Source organism: Cryptomeria japonica, chromosome 7 (genome assembly GCF_030272615.1).
Source record: "Cryptomeria japonica chromosome 7, Sugi_1.0, whole genome shotgun sequence".
Taxonomy (NCBI): domain Eukaryota; kingdom Viridiplantae; phylum Streptophyta; class Pinopsida; order Cupressales; family Cupressaceae; genus Cryptomeria; species Cryptomeria japonica.
Genome location: NC_081411.1, coordinates 453,723,803 through 453,743,360, shown reverse-complemented (window position 1 = coordinate 453,743,360; position 19,558 = coordinate 453,723,803). Strand labels below are relative to the sequence as shown.

The window sequence follows — 19,558 nt, the reverse complement described above, 5'->3', positions numbered from 1 at the left end:
ATGTGCCTTCCTTACAAATACATGGAGCCTATCATGAGCCTAGTACAACTGATGTTTCTTCTTCACAAATGGATGTAACCTACCATGAAGCAATACCTGCAGAGGTGGTTTCTCCGGTTACCAAGTTTAAATTGGTCATGGATCCTGTGCCAAAGGGTACAAAGATGAATACGATGGATGATATTATCTTGACTCAACAAGGTGCTACCCTTACCCAGGTGGGGAAAGTAGTTAATGGCCCAGAAAAGGACAAAAAGAAGATGAAGAAGGATTCTGTAAAGCACGCTGTAGATTATTCCAACAAATCTAAGCAAAAGGAAAAGCCCTTTCCTAAGGTAATTACTAATAACTATTTTGGAATTCATGAATATGAATCTATTACAATAACATTGACAGAGAAGTTCCTGGACAAAGCAAATGAGTTTCTTAGTGTGTCTCTTCCTTAATAAGAATCATAGTTTTTATTAATATATCATGTTTATCTTTGTCCAGGAGTCTGCTGGTTCAAATGGGCACGTACCATCCGAAATCGAGCATGACAGAAAGAATTCTGTAACAAAATTGTCAAATAGCATAACATCTAAGCCTTCAAATCCTCACACTTCTTTTCATGCCGAGAATAACAAAGAAATAACTCCAGAGTTTGTTAGAGAGAATGATTTACCCAGTTCACTAAAGGATGAAGCCAAGACTGATGTGCCTTCCTTACAAATAGATGGATCCTACCATGAGGCTAGGACCATTGATGTTTCTTCTTCACAAATGGATGTAACACACCATGAAGCAATACCTGCGGAGGTGGTTTCTCCATTGACTGAGATTAAATTGGTTATCGATTCTGTGCCAGAGGGTCCAAAGATGAAAACAATGGGTGAGATTATTTTGGCTCAACAAGGTGCTACCATTCCACAGGTGGGGAAAACAGTCAATGGCCCAGAAAAGGATGAAAAGAAGATAAATAAGAAGGATTCTCTAAAGCATGCCATAGATTGTTCCGACAAATCCAAGCAAATGGAAAAGCCCTTTCCTGAGGTAATAACTTTTTAGGCATCTTTTTTTATATGGTTATCATTTTTAACATGAAAATTTTACAAGTGATACCCTCAGACATCATTAGTATTAATCTATTACAATGAGGTTGACAGATAAATTCCTGAACAAAGTTGAGTTTCTTAGTGCGTCTCTTTTTTAACAAGAATCTTAGTTTTATTTCTATATCATGTCTATTTTTGTCCAGGAGGTTGCTGCTTCAAATTGGCATGCACCATTACAAACTGAGGATGACAGAAAGGAATCTACAACAAAATTGTCAAATGTCAGAACGTCTATGCCTTCAAATCCTCACACTTCTTGTTACGCTGAGGATTACAAAGAAATAACTCCAGAGTTTGTTAGAGAGAATGATTTTAAGGATGAAGCCAAGACAGATGTGCCTTCTTTACAAATACATGGAGCTTACGATGAGGCTAGGACAACTGATGTTTCTTCTTCACAAATGGATGCAACCCACAATGAAGCAATACCTGCAGAGGTGGTTTCTCCAGTGACACAGATTAAATTGGTTGTAGATTCTGTGCCAGAGGGTCCAAAGATGGAAACAATGGGTGAGACTATTTTGGCTCAACAGGGTGCTACCATTCCACAGGTGCGAAAAGCAGTAAATGGTCCAGAAAAGGACGGAAGGAAGATGAAGAAGAAGGATTCTTTAAAGAATACCATAGATTATTCCAACAAATCCAAGCAAAAGGAAAAGCCCTTTCCAAAGGTAAAAACTATTTTGTTATCTTTATCTTATATGGTACTCCAAATTGTTTTTCAAGTATTTTGGTATCTTTATCTTATATGGTACTCCAAAATGTTTTTTACTTGAAAAATTTAAAGGGATTCCCTCAATATCATTAGTATTGACAGAAAAATTCCCGACCAAAGAAAATGGTTTCTTAGAGTGTCTCTTCCTTAACAAGAATCTTAGTTTTTATTTGTACATGATGTTTATCTTTGTCCAGGAGACTGCTGTTTCAAATGGGTTTGTACCATCCCAAACCAAGCATGACAGAGAGAAATCTGCAACAAAAATGTCAAATGGCAGAACATCTGTGCCTTCAAATCCTCACGCTTCTTTGTATGCAAAGACTAACAAAGAAATAACTCCAAAGATTGTTAGAGAGAATGATTTAACCAGTTCACAAAAGGGTGAAACCGAGACTGATGTGCCTTCCTTACAAATACATGGAGCCTACCATGAGGCTGGGACTACTGATGTTTCTTCTTCACAAATGGACATAACCCACCATGAAGCAATACCTGCAGAGGTGGTTTGTCCAGTGACTGAGATTAAATTGGTCGTAGATTCTGTGCCAGAGGATCCAAAGATGGAAACAATGGGTGAGATTCTTTTGGCTCAACAAGGTGCAGTCAATGGTCCAGAAAAGGATGGAAAGAAGATGATGAAGAAGGATTCTTTAGAGCATGCCATAGATTATTCCAACAAATCCAAGCAAAAAGAAAAGTTCTTTCCTAAGAAGGTAATAACTATTTTGACATCTTTTTCTTATACAGTACTTCAGATTAGTTTTGACATGAAAAGTTTACATGGGGTCCCCTTATACGTCATTAGTATGAATCTATTACAATGACATTGACAGATGATTTCCTGAACAGAGAAAATGAGTTTCTTAGTGTGTCTTCCTTAACAAGAGTCTTATTTTTTACTTATTTATTATGTTTGTCTTGGTCAAGGAGGCTTCTTCTTCAAATGGGCATGTACCATCTCAAACCAAGCATGACAGAAAGGAATCTGCAACAAACTTGTCAAATGGCAGAACATCTGTTCCTTCAAATCCTAACACTTCTTATTATGCTAAGAATCTTCCCTGTGTGCCAAGAAAAGTAGGAAAGGAAGAGACAATTCCCAAGAAGAAAAAACCTGGTCTGCAGGCAAGAGAAAACAAAAGATCAGTATCTGATTCCATACACATGTCCCTCTGTTTGGGATCTCAACGGCCTGCTAATATCACAGTTCCTCAGCCATTTGTTCTTGCTACTGACAGGCGGGTTTCTATTGTTCAAAATCTTGGAGACAAAGAGATTGTGAAGTGTGCTTTCAAGACTTTTCGACACAGTTTGTCCATCCCAGGACTGGCCAAAATTGAGGTTGGTGTCAACTGGATTACAGTTGTCATACGACATTAACTAAGAAGTTTAGAGTGATTTGGGATATGTTTTTTTTTACTTATGTGAAAAGCATTAGCGAAGTTTTACTCGCAAATTTAAAAATAAAATGTTTTCATTTAGTTCAAGCTTATATATGATGAGTAAATGAAAAGCAGCTCATTTTGAATTTTAAACTTGGCCATCAAATTTTCCAAATGATCCTTCCTTGAGTACTCAAAACTAGCTTTCACAGAGTCAGGCTAAAATGTAAAATGAAATTCGTGGTTGTGGTAATTCAAGTTATGATTGCAATTTAATTTTCAAGTTCTGTGAAGAGCCTTAGTAGAATATATTTTCAGCCCGAACATTCTGAAGCAAAAGCATGATTCCAGGCCCCTGCAAATGTAATACGAAAGGAAGTTGCTGGCTCAACAACTCCTCATCAGAAACATGGAAGGTAAATTGTAAAGAGATTACTGTATAACTGACCCTTATGTTTCAGTTAAAGCTTCTAATTTTCTTTTCCCTAGATTCATTTGATTCAGACTTAACAAATCTGAATTTAAAGGATCAAAACTTAAGAAGTTCAGAGTGGTTTTTATCCCTATTTTTGTGTCTCATTTATCTTCTCAGTTTTTTATGTGCTTGAATTACAACGTCTATGAATTTTACAGAAGTGATGATAAGAGTGCACAAAGGTGCACAAAGTTGGTTGGATCGAAAGACAGCGAAGATAAAAATGGTTCAAGTGAAACCAGGTATCTCTTATAAAGAATTATCTGGAAGTTGTAACTATGTGTGATGTTTTTACTTGTATAATGGTATGAGATGAAACTGCTGGTAGTTATGTGATTTCTGGTGGCCGAAGGCTAAAGCTGACATGCTTTGCTTGGCATTTTATTTAGAGTATGGCATGTTATAACGAGTTGGGTTCTAGAACCTATATAAAAGAAATAGGGACCTTATTAGCTTTGAAGGACAAATTGTATCTTTGTTTATAAAGTTGCAGATGAACTTTCATTTTTTTTGGATTTCCTAAATCCTGATAAAAAGATTGAGTGGAATTGTTTATCAGTGTTAATGGGAGAAAATTAAATTCAAAGGTGTCCTCAACAACATTTAGCTTGAAAAGTGTTGAAAGGGCAGAGAAACGGAAAGAGGTAAGGCGCTTTATTCCATGTACCAATCTGTTGCTTTGGCAACCAAAGCAGTGATGTATTTGTCCATTGTTTTTCCACTTATACCTCTTTAGAATGCTGTTTATTTCCCCAAATCTCTAAACATTTTATCCTTTCTCTACTTATTTTAAATTCAGTAAAGTTGCTTTAGAAAATATCTACCTGTCATTTTGTTTGTTAGTCTTCTGGACTGTTAAAGTAATAATTTCAGAATTATATGTGCTAGAACTTGTACAGTCTTGAACTTTAGTAAAAGTTCACTCATTATCAATCTGTGAGGTCTTCTAACACTTGTTACAAAAACATAAGATAATATACTACATTATGCTTAGTAAAGACATTTTTAGAAAAGAGAGCTTTTGGTCATAATACCTTCATACCTTCAATTTTGCAGGGTTTGTATTTCCAGATTTAATTTGAGAGTTTTTGAATGCAAGTTGAAGTATTTTCATGGACCATGCACCTTTTATTTTTTATATTATTTATTTCTTTGTGAAATGGTAAATCCTAAGATATTTGGGGGCCTTTGATATCCAAAGCATGGATGCTATGTGATTTTTTCCATCAATGCAATCGGAAAATATATTGTAATGTGTTTTTATTACAGGCCTAGATTCCCATAAGCATCTCATTGTGTAGCTTGTTTCTTTGCATTGTCATTATAAATTTCATTATATGTTTTTTAGAAACAACTTTCTGTGTATAGTCTGATGGAAGTTTGGTTTGATCCAGTTCTATATGAAATTGCAAGAAAAACTGAATGCCAAGGAAGCTGAGAAGAACAAAATTCAAGCAAAGACAAAGGTTTGTGTTATACTATAAGATTTTTTTTATGTTAACTGAAATTTGTTTTTTAATTTGCATATTTTGTTTTGGATTGAGAGTTTTCATCCTAATAACTAATTATGATCTAAGTGGTAGAGGATTGCTTGCAAAACTTGGATGTGGGGTTGACAGTGCTTTTTTATAGAATTAAATAGTTTTATTAATATAAATTACAAAGAATACAGAGCAGTGCAAACACACAGATCAAATAAGAACATATCACTCAGCATCTGATGGGTGTTATCAGAACTGAGTAGAAGAGGAGACAATAGTCCAATGACCTAGCAGTTTGGGCAAGGAACAGAAGGTTCCAAGATAAAAGTATTTGTTACTTAGCAGAGCTTCACCGCATTAGTAGAGTTCTAGCATTCAGTGTAACCTCAATTTTACCCATTCTATCCACTTCCCTATTGCGCTTGCTTTGTACATGTTGAACATCAACCTGCAAAAATTGAGCAGTGAGAGTTTGAATAACTTTTAACAGTTTAAGCAATGCTAACAGATTTGTAGTGAGCCTTGGTCACTGCATTAATAATGAGTTGAGAGTTTCCAAAAACTTTAAAAGAATGCCTTTTTGGTTAGGCAGCCTGAGACTCAGTTTAAGAGCCTGAATTTCAGCTTAATTGTTCGATGAGATGCCAAAGCCAGCAGGAAACTAAGACAGAATATATTGTTGTGCAGGATGATTCCCCCTCCCCTAGCGAATCCTTCATTCCTTTTAGATTCCCCATTGAAGAATAGGGAGAAGCCAGGGAAAAAGGAGGGGTTCTCTCCTTCATCAAATTCTCCCTTTTGGGAGAGAAGTGGTAATGGTTGGCAGTTGGCAGTCTCATTTAAGAGTACTGATCAATATTAACAGTGACCTCGGTTGGGGAATTTCAGTTCCTGAAAACTTAAGAATTTCTAGCTTTCCAAATTTCCCCAAAGAGGTACCTTGGGAGGAGATGCTTTATAGCAGAAGGCTGCTGAGATTCTTTTCTCACATTTTCAATTGAGCTAGGAATTATTAATGGCTTCCTAAAAGGAAGAAGTAACAGAGATTTGAAGCACAAAGTTGCCAAGGAGATACTTCTAGACTTCTTTAGTATAACCACTGTATATAAAGAGATGCCCTTTGTACTCTTCATCTTGCTTCGAAGAGCACACCAATTAGGACCAACAACACATCTTCTTCTCAGGTTATCCAGAGCGAGTTTCTGATTTTGCTTAGTTAGCCAGAAGAAAAAAATGATTTTCAGAATAGCTTCCCTGTATCATATATGATTCCATCCAGGCATATAGGGATGAATAGCTCTGAGTGTTTGGTATCTTTTTCTCACTATATACACTCCTGATCCTTTGGTACTATCCCATATAAGTTTATCCCAAGTTCTACAATCAATAGGAACCCTTCCCTTCATAGAAGAAATAAAAGAGATCCAGTTCATTTTCATAACCAAGGGGACATTAAGATTCGAATCAGAATTGATTTTTGGGAATATTTTGGAAGCTCATTATGTAATATTCCCACTAATTTTTTTTTGTTTTTCAGAGCAATATCACAATCAGCAATCACCCGTTAGGGTTAGAATAATGAAAACCATACGACTGGAAGGAACCCTACACTTTTTGATTACCGAGAGCCCAAACTGGGAGGGTGAGAGCATACGGTAGCAGGGGATCGTTAAATATAAACTGCTGAATTGCTGAAATACAATAACGAGCAGCAAACCAGCCCCTTCCGCTTATCCAGCGGGAAAGCAAGGAACTTGGCGGTGAACCAGCCAAGAGAACAACACTGCAAACACAAATCACTCTACCACAATATTTAAGCGGGAGGATTGAATTACAAACTACTCAACTCAACCGCTTATGCAGCGGGAGGATCATTACAACCAATATCACTCAATTGCTTATGCAGCGGGAGGACTGAATTACAAATTATCAGATATAGGCGGCAAGCCAGCCTCTTCCACTTTTCAGCAGGATATGAAGATTACAATCTAGAACAGTTAGTAGTACTACTAAATCTTACAATAGAGAGGAAAGTGAGAGTAGAAGTATATTGCTGAACACAAGAGATAATGATCATCAAACTAATTCAACACAAAAACAGTCGGCTGGAAATGCATAACCAACAACCCATAAACTCACTAAATTGCTCATATCTCACTCAAATCTCCCTCAATTCACTCCAAATCACTCCCAAACAAACACTAGACAAGCAACAACTAAGAACAAACCAAAATAGAGCTACCAAACACTCCAAAACACCTTGCATGCATCCCAATGCACTCTCCAAAACCCATGCCTAGCTAGGATATTTCGATTTGCAATATAAAATTCAAAACTCAGAATATGGTGCTACAAACTTACAAGATGTATCGCCAATAGCAAGAAGGAGGTTTGAGCCAGTACCCAGAATAATTAGTCGCTCAGGCAAGGAGGTATGATCGAAAACTTGCTTCAGCCACAGGGAAACCAACAACTCCAGAAATCACTCCACACTTCGAAAATATTGAATTATGCATTGAAAATGTCATAGAATACATCACACAGCTAGGTACTATATTTCAAGTATGAAATTGGAAACACTAGGGAGCCGCACTCCGAAGCTTCAAAGTTCATATGCCAATCCAGTAGCATAACGATGCAATTTTTCAAGATGGTTAAATGAGAGCCCAAGGCTCATATTTATAACTCCAAGCTCCCCCAAATTCAAATGCAAATGGTGCCCAAACTCAACTCAAACTCCCTTCATTTCATTTCAAGTCTCCTCCCAACATGGCGCCCACTTCCCCTCTTCCTAGGCAAGTTCGAACTTTGCCTTTGGTGGCATTTTTTGCAATATAAAAATTATAAAACAAGAGATGTTTTATCCTTCCAAATTGCCACCAAATAATACACCATTGGACTTAGGAAAATAACACATGGATATCAAATAATTATTTTTCCCTAAGTCATCCTCAATACATTTAATCAGTAAATACAAATATTTAAATATTAAACCCTAGATAAGGAAATAATATTTAATTAAATCACTTATGACTCCCATACTGATCATCAACAATATCAAGATGAAGCGTAGTAAAGAAGACCATAGAACTGCTATAGGATCAGGGCCTTGTCCACTGCCAAAAATAGAAATGCTCCATACTGCCACTTACTAAAAATAGTAAGTCGTGAATAACTACTCTGAAAAGCATGATCTTCGCACGCAGTGACAGAGCATGGAAAGCTCAGTAAGACAACATCATCCAAACAGCCAACCCCTAACTTACTAAAAATAGTAAGTTCTTGCTTCACCAACGTTTGAAACCCTAATTCTTCATTCCACATAGCCTATGGGTCTCTGGAATAGGCCAATGGACCACTGAAAGCACATCATTGAGAAGGGGACATTACAGTCCGCCCTCCCCAAAATTGCTTGTCCTCAAGCAACTGTAAGGTTAGATGCAATAAAATCTCCTCATTTTCCCACGTAACATCCTCTGTTGGCAAATTCTTCCACTTGATCAAGTATTCCTTGATCCCCCTTCTCAAAGAACGCTCCCTGAAATCAAGGGTAGCTTCAGGAATCAAAACTAGCTCTCCCTCCTCATCAAGTGGAGGTAACTCTACCGAAGCAACAACATTATGTCCAAGAGCCTTCTTAAGTGGAGACACATGAAATACATTATGAATCCTACTGCTCACCGGTAGTTCCAACTCATATGCCACTTCTCCAATCCTCCTGTTGACTCTGAAAGGCCCATAGAATCGTGGCTTCAATTTCTCAACTCAACTCTTCTTGAGAGTAGACTATCTGTAGGGTTGGAGCCTCAAATAAACCATCAATTCACTGCTGATCAGCATACAACTTCTGCTGATTCTACGCATGCTAGATATTGTCCCTTAGAATCCTCAAAATATCTTGACTCTATTGCATCATATCCTTCGTCTGAGGGGTTCTGCTATCACCAAATACCAAGTCAGCGAAGCTAGGAGCTTCATAACCATATAGTGCCATGAATGGTGACATCCGAATGGACATATGATAGGAGGAGTTGTAGCAATACTCTCCTAGGTGAAGCCATCTCACCCATGTATTCTGCTGCTCTGAGACATAGTTTCTAAGATATCCTTCCAACCACTTATTCACTATCTCGGTCTACCCATCAGTTTGTGGGTGATAACTTGTGCTTGGAGTGAGCACAGTACCACATAATCTAAAAATCTCCTACCAAAAAGCACTTAGGAACTTGTTGTCCCTATCACTCACAATGTTCTTCAGTAACCCATGTAACCTGAACACCTCCCAAAAGAACACTTCAACAACCCGAGCTGCTGTAAAAGAACTAGTGATGGCGAAAAAGTGAGCAAACTTAGTTAGTCTATCCACCACCACATAAATACTATCCTTCCCTTGATCCCGTGGCAACCCAGTGATGAAGTCCATGGATATACTTTCCCATTTTTGACTGGGAATGGGCAAGGGTTGTAACAAACCAGCTCGCAGAGTGTGCTCATCTTTGTTTCTTTGGCATGTATGACACTCCTTGATGTACCTCAAGGCATCATTTTTAAGTCCCTTCCAAGAAAACCTCTCTCGGATCTGCCTGTAAGTCTTGAAGTAACCTTGGTGACCAGCAAGGGGAATGTCATGGAAAGTCTTCAAAATCTCCTCCTTCAGCTTAGATTCAGCCACAATGAAGATCCTTCCTTTGTATAGAATCAACCCCTCAACCAATTTGTACTTTTCATCATGAAAAGTACCCTCTATAATGCTGGTTGCAAACTGATTTTTGGCATAATCAGCAAGCAACAACTCCCTCCAATCAGCAGTAAGCTCGCACAGTGAGCTCAAATGGGGCCTTTTGGACAAGGCATCAGCCACAATGTTATTCTTCCCTTTGACATACTCGATATCAAAGCCGTAAGCCTATAGCTTACTCACCCACTTCTGCTGCCTTTGGTTCAAGTCTTTCTGATGCATGAAATGTTTAAGACTATTATGATCAATCTTAACAATGAACTTACTCCCCACAAGGTATTGCCTGAACTTTGCAAGGGCATGCATTATGGCAAGCATCTCCTTGTCATATATTGAATATAGCCTTTCAGGCCCTCTCAACTTCCTACTCTCGAAGACTATAGGATGCTTATCTTGCATGAGGACTGCACCAACACCTTCTCCAGATGCATCACACTGTAGTTCAAAAGGTTTGGTGAAATCAAGTAGAGCCAAAACAAGGTAGGAACTCATGATCCCCTTAAACTGATCAAATAATGTTTGTGCCTTTTCGAACCATTCAAAAGCTCCTTTCCTTGTAAGATCTGTGAGGGGGGCAGCCAACTGAGAGTATCCCTTCACAAACCTCCAATAAAAACCACAAAGACCCAAGAATCTCTTTAAGCGTGTTATGTTCTCAGGAGGAGGCCAATCAATGATAGCTCTAATCTTTTTAGGGTCTACCTTCACACCACCTGCACTGATAATGTGACCAAGGTAGAGCAATTCTTCCATTTCAAATTCACATTTGGACTCCCTTGCAAACAGGGACTCGGATTCCAGTATGCTTAACACTTCATCCAAGTGTTGTAAGTGCTCCTTCCAAGATTCGTTGAATATGAGTATGTCAACAAAGAATATGAGTACGAACTTCCTCATCTATTTTTGGAAGATTTTGTTCATGCATGACTGGAATGTGGTAGGGGCATTAGTCAAGCCAAAGGGCATGAATAGGAACTCAAAATGCCGAAAGTGGCATCTGAAAGCAGTCTTCTCCACATCTGAAGCTCTCATCCTAATTTGATGATACCTTGACCTGAGATCAATCTTAGAGAAGAACACTGCACCATGTAGCTCATCAATGAGCTCATCAATTCTCGGAATAGGATACCGATTCTTTTTAGTTTTTTGATTCAGGGCTCGGTAATCCACACATATGCGCATGGTCCCATCCTTCTTTTTCACCAAGACAATAGCTGAAGCAAATGGGCTTTTGCTTGGCCATATGTACCCCATGTCAAGCAACTCCTGGATTGCTTTCTCAATCTCATCCTTCTACTTCTTGGGATACCGATAAGGAGCAGTCATAACCGGCTTAGCTCCTTCGTCAAGCTCAATGATGTGTTATGCACCTCTTTTAGGAGGTCTACTAGGAGGTGGGTTCTCAAACACCTTACTCCTCTTGGTTATCAAGGCCTGAATGTCTTCAGGATAGCTCCGATTCTCTTCTAGTGATTTGGAGGGCATAGCCATGACCTTACTTCTATCTGTGATCAATGCTTGAATGTTTGCAAAATAGCTGCCCTTGTCTACTAATGGATTTGATGGCATTATCAAACATTTTGCTGCCCATTCCACTTGGTTATGGCGGATCAGCCTCTCCATCCTCTTCAATGAAACAACTCTAAGTCCACCATTTGACATTCCTCTCAACACCACCTTCTTCCCTTCAGACATGCATTTCAGCTCCATGGTTTGCAAATTTAATGTAATCTCACCAAGAGATCTCAGCCATTGAATCTCGAGGACTGCATCATTAGTCCCACTAATGTTAACGACAAAGAAATCATCTCTAATTTCATGATTTCCCAACTTCAGAGACATGTTGGAAATCATCCGGTTGCAAGATATAGTGGATCCATTTGCTACCATGACTTTGAAGCCTTCTACTTCCTTTGCCACTAGCCCCCTCTTTGCAACAATTCTCTCATCAATGAAATTATGAGTCGCTTCTTTGTCAATGAGAGCAATGACATGATGTTCTCCTATCACACCCCGAACTCTAAAGGACTCATTCTTGTGAATGCTTGAGAGTTGAGCAACCAATCCTTGGTCTTCTGACTCAGTTTCAGGCCCTTCAAGAGCCTCTTCATACTTGCTGTCCTCAATTTCAGTCTTCTGTTCTGACATTTCAGAATCAGATCCATCCACAGAATAGCACTCCATTTGATGCAAATTGCCTTTCCCATGACACTTATGCCCTGGGGCCCAAGGTTCTCTGCAAGAATAGCAAAGATTCTTCCTCTAAAGCTCTTGACGGAGCTCATCATCCATTCGCGAAGGAAACTTCTTGGTCTGATTTGTAAACTTCTTCTTATCCTTTCGGAAAGAGAAGGGCTTGGACTGAAATTTGTTCTTTGGGGCAGCCAACTCCATGCTTCGAGCCTTTTTGATTGCATCAGCCAAGGTAGGCGGGTCAAAGGCGTTTACCCAACCTTTCAATGGTTCTTCTAGCCCCTCAGTAAATAGGACCACCAACCTCTTCTCTGAGATGCTGCTAACCATAATTGAAAGACTCTGAAACTCAGTTATGAAAGTATCCAAAGAACCTTGTTGTTTGAGTTGAGCAAGTTCTCTAAACTTCACCTTCGGGTCCTTGGTATCAAACCTTTCAATGAGCTTGTTGGTGAAATCAGCGTAAGTGGTGATCAAATTATGACCAAGGGTGACCAACCCATGGTACCACCATTCATGGGCCACTCCATCCAAGTGCAAAGTAGCGAACTTGATGGCGTCTTCTTCAGGCATAGGCCTCAAGGACAAGTAATTGTCCAACTTCTGCACCCATGCTCTAGTTGTGCTCTTAGTGCTCCCATCAAAATGTGCTAGAGTCACCCTTCCAAGAGCTTGTTGATAATCTCTTGGGGCAGAAAATCTATTGTCATTCCTCCTTCCTCGCTTCATTTTTTGATTCATGAACTGATCCAGGGTGAGGATATCTCAGATCTCTCCAGGGAGAGAAGCGCACTCCATAAAGTTGTTCCTTATTTCATCAGCTGTAGGTATCTCAATTTCAGCTTGTTGTGCTTCTCTTGGCAAGAAGATAGGTTGCAGAGGTCTTGGGGCTGAACCTCCACTATTGCTCCCATTGTTACTCCCATTACCATTTCCTACAGGAGCATTAGAAGTACTGGCTTCCGGTCCATTGTTGGGTTGATTAGGGGTCCCAACAACATCCTGGTTAAGTTTGGCCAACAATTGAGACATCATATCCATCATGGCATTGAATTGTCTCTCAGCCTTCTTCTTAGGTGCCTCATTCTTTTCCGTAGCCTTATCTGCCATTGAATCCACTGAATCTGCAGAATCCACTTCTTTCCCTTTGTTTCTCAATACCTCTGAAAATGTATCTTCTTCCGGCACTACAGGAATCTGAAACTGCTGTCTCTTCTGTTCTTTGTTGTAGTAATGGACGTCTCTGTCACTCATGGAGAATTCCGACCCCTCTGAAACTCACTGGCTGGTAGGAAAACTAGCTCTGATACCACTGTAATATTCCCAATAATTTTTTTTTGTTTTTCAGAGCAATATCACAATCAACAATCACCCGTTAGGGTTAGAATAATGAAAACCATACAACTGGAAGGAACCCTACACTTTCTGATCACTGAGAGCCCAGACTGGGAGGGTGAGAGCATACGGTAGGAGGAGATCGTTAGATATAAACTGTTGAATTGATGAAATACAATAACGAGCGGCAAGCCAGTCCCTTAAGCTTATCCAGCGGGAAAGCAAGGAACTTGGCGGTGAACTAGCCAAGAGAACAACACTGCAAACACAAATCACTCTACCGCAATATTTCAGCGAGAGGACTGAATTACAAACTACTTAACTCAACTGCTTATGCAGCGGGAGGATCATTACAACCAATATCACTCAACCGCTTATGCAGCGGGAGGACTGAATTACAAATTATCAGATATAGGCGGCAAGCCAGCCTCTTCCACTTTTCAGCGAGATATGAAGATTACAATCCAGAACGGTTAGTAGTACTACTACTACTTAACCTTACAATAGAGAGAAAAGTGAGAGTAGAAGTAAATTGTTGAACACGAGATAATGATCATCAAACTAATTCAACACAAAAACAGTCGGCTGGAAATGCATTAGCAGCAACCCATAAACTCACTAAATTGCTCATATCTCACTCAGATCTCCCTCAATTCACTCCAAATCACTCCCAAACAAACACTAGACAAACAACAACTAAGAACAAACCAAAATAGAGCTACCAAACACTCCAAAACACCCTGCACGCATCCCAATGCACTCTCCAAAACCCATGCCTAGCTAGGATATTTCGATTTGCAATATAAAATTCAAAACCTCAGAATATGGTGCTACAAACTTACAAGATGTATCACCAACAGCAAGAAGGAGGTTTGAGCCAATACCTAGAATGATCAGTCGCTCAAGCAGGGAGGTATGATCGAAAACTTGCTTCAGCCACAAGGAAACCAGCAACTCCAAAAATCACTCCACACTTCGAAAATACTGAAATATGCACTGAAAATGTCATAGAATACATCACACAGCTAGGTACTATATTTCAAGTACGAAACTGGAAACACTAGGGAGCCACACTCTGAAGCTTCAAAGTTCATACACCAATCCGGTAGCATAACGATGCAATTTTTCAAGATGGTAAAATGAGAGCCCAAGGCTCATATTTATAACTCCAAGCTCCCCCAAATTCAAATGCAAATGGTGCCCAAACTCAACTCAAACTCCCTTCATTTCATTTCAAGTCTCCTCCCAACATGGCACCCACTTCCCCTCTTCCTAGGGAAGTTTGAACTTTGCCTTTGGTGGCGATTTTTGCAATACAAAAATTATAAAACAAGAGATGATTTATCCTTCCAAATTGCCACCAAATAATACGCCATTGGACTTAGGAAAATAACACATGGATATCAAATAATTATTTTTCCCTAAGTCATCCTCAATACATTTAATCAGTAAATACAAATATTTAAATATTAAACCTTAGACAAGGAAATAATATTTAATTAAATCACTTATGACTCCCATACTGATCATCAACAATACCAGGATGAAGTGGAGTAAAGAAGACCATAGAACCACAACAGGATCAGGACCCTGCCCATTGCTAAAAACAGAAATGCTCCATATTGCCACTTACTAAAACTAGTAAGTCATGAATTACTACTTCGAGAAGCATGATCTTCGCACCTAGTGACAGAGCATGGAAAGCTCAGTAAGACAACATCATCCAAACAACAAACCCCTAACTTACTAAAAATAGTAAGTTCTTGCTTCACCAACATTTGAAACCCTTATTCTTCATTCCACATAGGCTACAGGTCTCTGGAATAGGCCAATGGACCACTGAAAGCACATCATTGAGTAGGGGACATTACACATTACTTGATTTAAATAGCTAATGTTTTGGATTGAAGCCAATTTCTAAGGCGGGCAGAAATCTAAGGTCTAAACTGCCCATGGATTTTGTCCTCATTGAATTGAATTTTCTCACCATTACCCGACATCCAAGAAAGCTTATTTGAGATTAGATGAAGATCCATGGCCTTCTCCAAATTTGGGTTTCTTAATAGGAGGGTTGAATTGGAGATAGCATTTAGAGATTATGACAATTGTAATTTTGGTGGAGAAAAAGAAGCCCACCATTTATATTTGTTACAAATCATTCTCGACAAAGTTTTAATACTTGGACTTGCCACGGACTCGGCAAACCAAAAAATTGGACTCGGACTCAGATTCGTGAAAGACTTGCGAAAGGACTCAGCAAAAAAAAACCGTAGTTTTAGAAAAAAAACATAAATAAATTAATGCATTTAGAGAATATAAGAGCCACAATTGAAACATTACACATGTCATAATAGTCATATGATCTCCAAACACTTAATATTTAAAATTTAATCATTAATAATCATAGTTTCAAACTTTAAAATGTATAATAGCAGCATAAGTTTATAAATGTTTACAAAATTACATATAATGATATGTCCAAATGTGAGAAACAACAATGAACAAACTAAAGAGAAGACTTCCCAACTCTAGTGAAAACCAAGGGAGAGATAGAACTAGAGGGTCTAGTTCTAGGAATCCAATGTGGCTTCTCTAGTTTGCCAAAATTAGGTTGAGGGTAGCACCACTTGCTAGGGTCAGAGGGTGAGAGAGAGAGGGGTAGAGAGATAGATCTAGATCTTGGGGGAGAGAGGAGAGAGTGAGATAGAGTGTGGTAGAGAGAGGGGATAAAGGAAGAGTGATAGGGAGATAGATAGGTCTAAAATCTAGGACAGATAAAGTGAGTGAGATAGAGAGAGCAAGAGAATGTTGGTAGCGATGATTCCCCATAGAATTTATAGGGCTTGCCAGATTATATACGTAACATGGGTGGGAGCCCATAGAATTGTAGGGGCAAGAGAGCTTGACAGAAATGCATTCCGTATCCGCTTCCCATAGAATTGTAGGGGGCCAATGTAAATCCGCTTTTCCGATAGGAGCCTATTGATTACCTGAAATTTGACTAAGTCTGAAAATTTAAAAGATCTTCTAAAACCTAGAATTTGCATTATAACTCCTAGAGATCTGAAACCACTCTCAAACATCTTGCCAATATATACATGAAATATAACTTAAAGTATAAGTCACATTTCAATATGTCTTATATTTTGATGAAGAGATTGAGACTGACTTGAAAAAGAAAAAAATTAGATAATTTTTTGACATATTTCCTCTCCTTCAAACCCTACAAACTTGTTTTCAGCAAGTACGAATGTCAAATGAGTGAAAAATGAAAAAAAAAAAAACTTTAAAACGTGGTTGGGCATGCATTGTCGGCCTCGCGAGTCCTTGTAAAAAACTCGCGTAAGTCCATGTAAAAAACTCGCGAGTCTTTTGTTAAGACTTGCCAGGATTCGGCTCACGAGTCCTTGGCAAGTCGACTCGGCCTGCCAATGGACTTGCGAGTCCGTGGTGAGTCCGACGAGTGTTAAAATGATTAATTTTTGCAGCCAGACCCTTTTAGTGATCCTGAAGAGATATTAGGTCGAGCCCTTCTTTTCTTTTGCTTTTAATAATTTGTTCACATTGAAAAAGGTGAAACTTTTTCTTACTATCATGCTTTCTTCCTTTCCACATGAACTTCCTAATATGCTGCTTCATCTTATTCATAATAAACTTTGTACAAAAAATACTCATTTGGTAGATATCTAAGGCAGGTAGCAAAAAGTTTATTAGCAAGGTCCACACATTTGTAGTAAACTATAGATTAGCCTAATCACTGATTTTTGCCTTCATTTTGTATATATTTTTTTCATGATGTCGAGCTTTGGGTAATTTAAAAGATATTGGAAACCCAAAGTAGGAGAAAATTTGTTTATGACTTACCTTGAAATCCAATATTCTGGAATAGTAGCTTCCCTAAGGTGGTTGTGAGAGAAGTATATGGAAGATGTGTTTTTGTTCACCAAACACCCTATAGAAATTTAGATTTTGAGGGTAGAGTTGAACCTCCTTGCAATTTGGGGAGTGATCCTTCCCCACAAAATGGTGTCATATGCAAATTGTGCACGATTGAGCCCCTTCATGGAAGGTAGGAATACTAAAGAGAATTTTTGCTGCCTTTTATTTTCAAGTGTACATCTCAAGAGCTCTGCAGATATGATGTCAAAAAAAGGAGAGATAGAATCCTTGCCTTATACCTCTACAGAGTTTCAAGAAGCTTGTTGGAATTCCTTTAACCAAGGGAACAATCCAAAGACAATTAAATGCATTTCCTTATCCATCACACATTATTCTCATCAAATCTTAGTTTGTGCAAAATATTGTAGATTGTTTTGGGTCCCAAAACTGCTGCTCCACTTCCTAGAAAAAAAATTCACTTTCAAGGCTAGGGTTGTCATCGTGGAAATGAAATTGTCTCATCCATAGACCGTGGAGGGTTGTTAAGGGTCAACTATATGAGAGAGGGTTATATCTCCTATACTTTGAGCTCAACGTGGTCTTAGAAGGGTTTTCTTAGAGGTATACTTGAATAGGTATTAAATCAAACAAAATGAATAACCAAAAACAACCACAACCAAACCCAGTTGCATTCTTGATCCCAAATATTATCACTAGATCAAGAAAGACTGGTTGCAATAACCTCTATATAGATGATGTGATTGTGTAGACATAACCCTCATGAAATGAATCTTTTCAAGGCTCTCTCAAGATTGATTCCTTGGTTGTAATACAAGATCATGAATGTTTCTATCTCTAAAATATTAATTAATGTTTTGATTTTGTTTAATGATGTGAGATTAGTGAAATGGTCCTAGACTAGTGCCTATTCCTTAGGCAACAAAGTCATAGTTTGTTAGGAAGGGAATAACAAACTACATATTTTCAAAAAACAAAGATTGAAATTTGTGATAGAGCATGCTTAGCAACCCACAATAGAGCTATATAGATCCATATGTAATCCGATAAAAATCATTACAAAGCTTGCAATGCTTTTAGAGTGCTATTACATTCATGCCAACAATGTCACAAAGGAAAATCCTCATCTATGACTAATAAATCCTTTTGGATATACACATTCCATCATGGAGACATTCAGCACTACAGTATTAATCTCCCTTGATTTTATAGGCTTACACTTCACCCAATGAGTTGAACTAACATTCAATGGCTACCCTGCATTGTATTTGCAGTTCTTTGGTGTCTCGAGACCACCCAATGGCCAACCTCCTGAAAATAGTCCAAAACCTCCTATTCAATATCAACAAGGCGAAGGTCTAATTTGTAGCATACTGAAAATCAATGATTGATGAGCACTCCCATCCAAAACAAGGATCTCAAATTGAATAGCAATTGTTGGAGGTACAAAAATATCTATGAGGAGTTATGGAGAGTAGACAAAATAAATGCAAGTAGTTGGGAGATCTTTCTTGCACTAATGGTGAGTAAGAGTTGCATCATTACATTTGGTGCTCAAAACTCCTCTTGAAAAGTATATATGTAATCATCAAACACTTTTGAAATATATTTTTCTATTGACATGTTTTTTTATATTAGAATGGTCACCTCACTCACATAGCAAGCCTCCACCAAACTAAAACTCTACCCTCACAAATTCCTTCGAAACTAAATATTTCATCGCATTGTTTGTTGACAAAACCAATTGGTGAAAGAACCCCCTTTGGGAACCTTAAGTGGTTTCAGAACCACATTAAATCATCGCTGCCTAACACTTTGTCTTTTCTTCATCTTTTCAAAGATTGATTGGGAACTCGCAACCTTGGTGGAAGTTCTTGGTTCTTGCTCCCTTGGAAAGCTTCAATGACTTCTTTTCTTCCTTATGTCTCCATGTTGGCCATGCCACCAACACTCGAAACAGCTTCCCAAATGTTTGCTATTTACCAATTCATTGGAACTCTTTGATTGTTTTAGTGTTTAGGGATTTATCGATAACTCGCTACACATTGGAAACTTTGTTGAGAATTAGATGTTTGTTGGGAATTGCACAAAGTTTTGGAACCACTACAAAGTTTCGAAAATACAACACTTTGTGGTTCTTTACTTTGCCTTTTTCCTTTTCCACACATCATCGTTGTCATTTGGGAGTTTGGGTTTTGGTTCCTAGAAACCTTGGATTTGCACAAAAAAATTGGTGAATGTCAGT

General features: G+C 38.4%; 1 protein-coding gene across 1 annotated transcript; it reads left to right on the top strand.

The window, feature by feature from the left end:
• On the top strand, window positions 1-5,153 carry LOC131030425 (uncharacterized; the record flags this gene model as incomplete). The annotated part of the gene is given in 9 exon segments (XM_059208754.1): window positions 1-335; window positions 493-1,032; window positions 1,238-1,765; window positions 2,007-2,525; window positions 2,740-3,153; window positions 3,546-3,610; window positions 3,828-3,911; window positions 4,229-4,313; window positions 5,064-5,153. Coding segments are annotated over 9 exon segments (2,592 nt in total).
• Window positions 5,154-19,558: the final 14,405 nt, after the last annotated feature.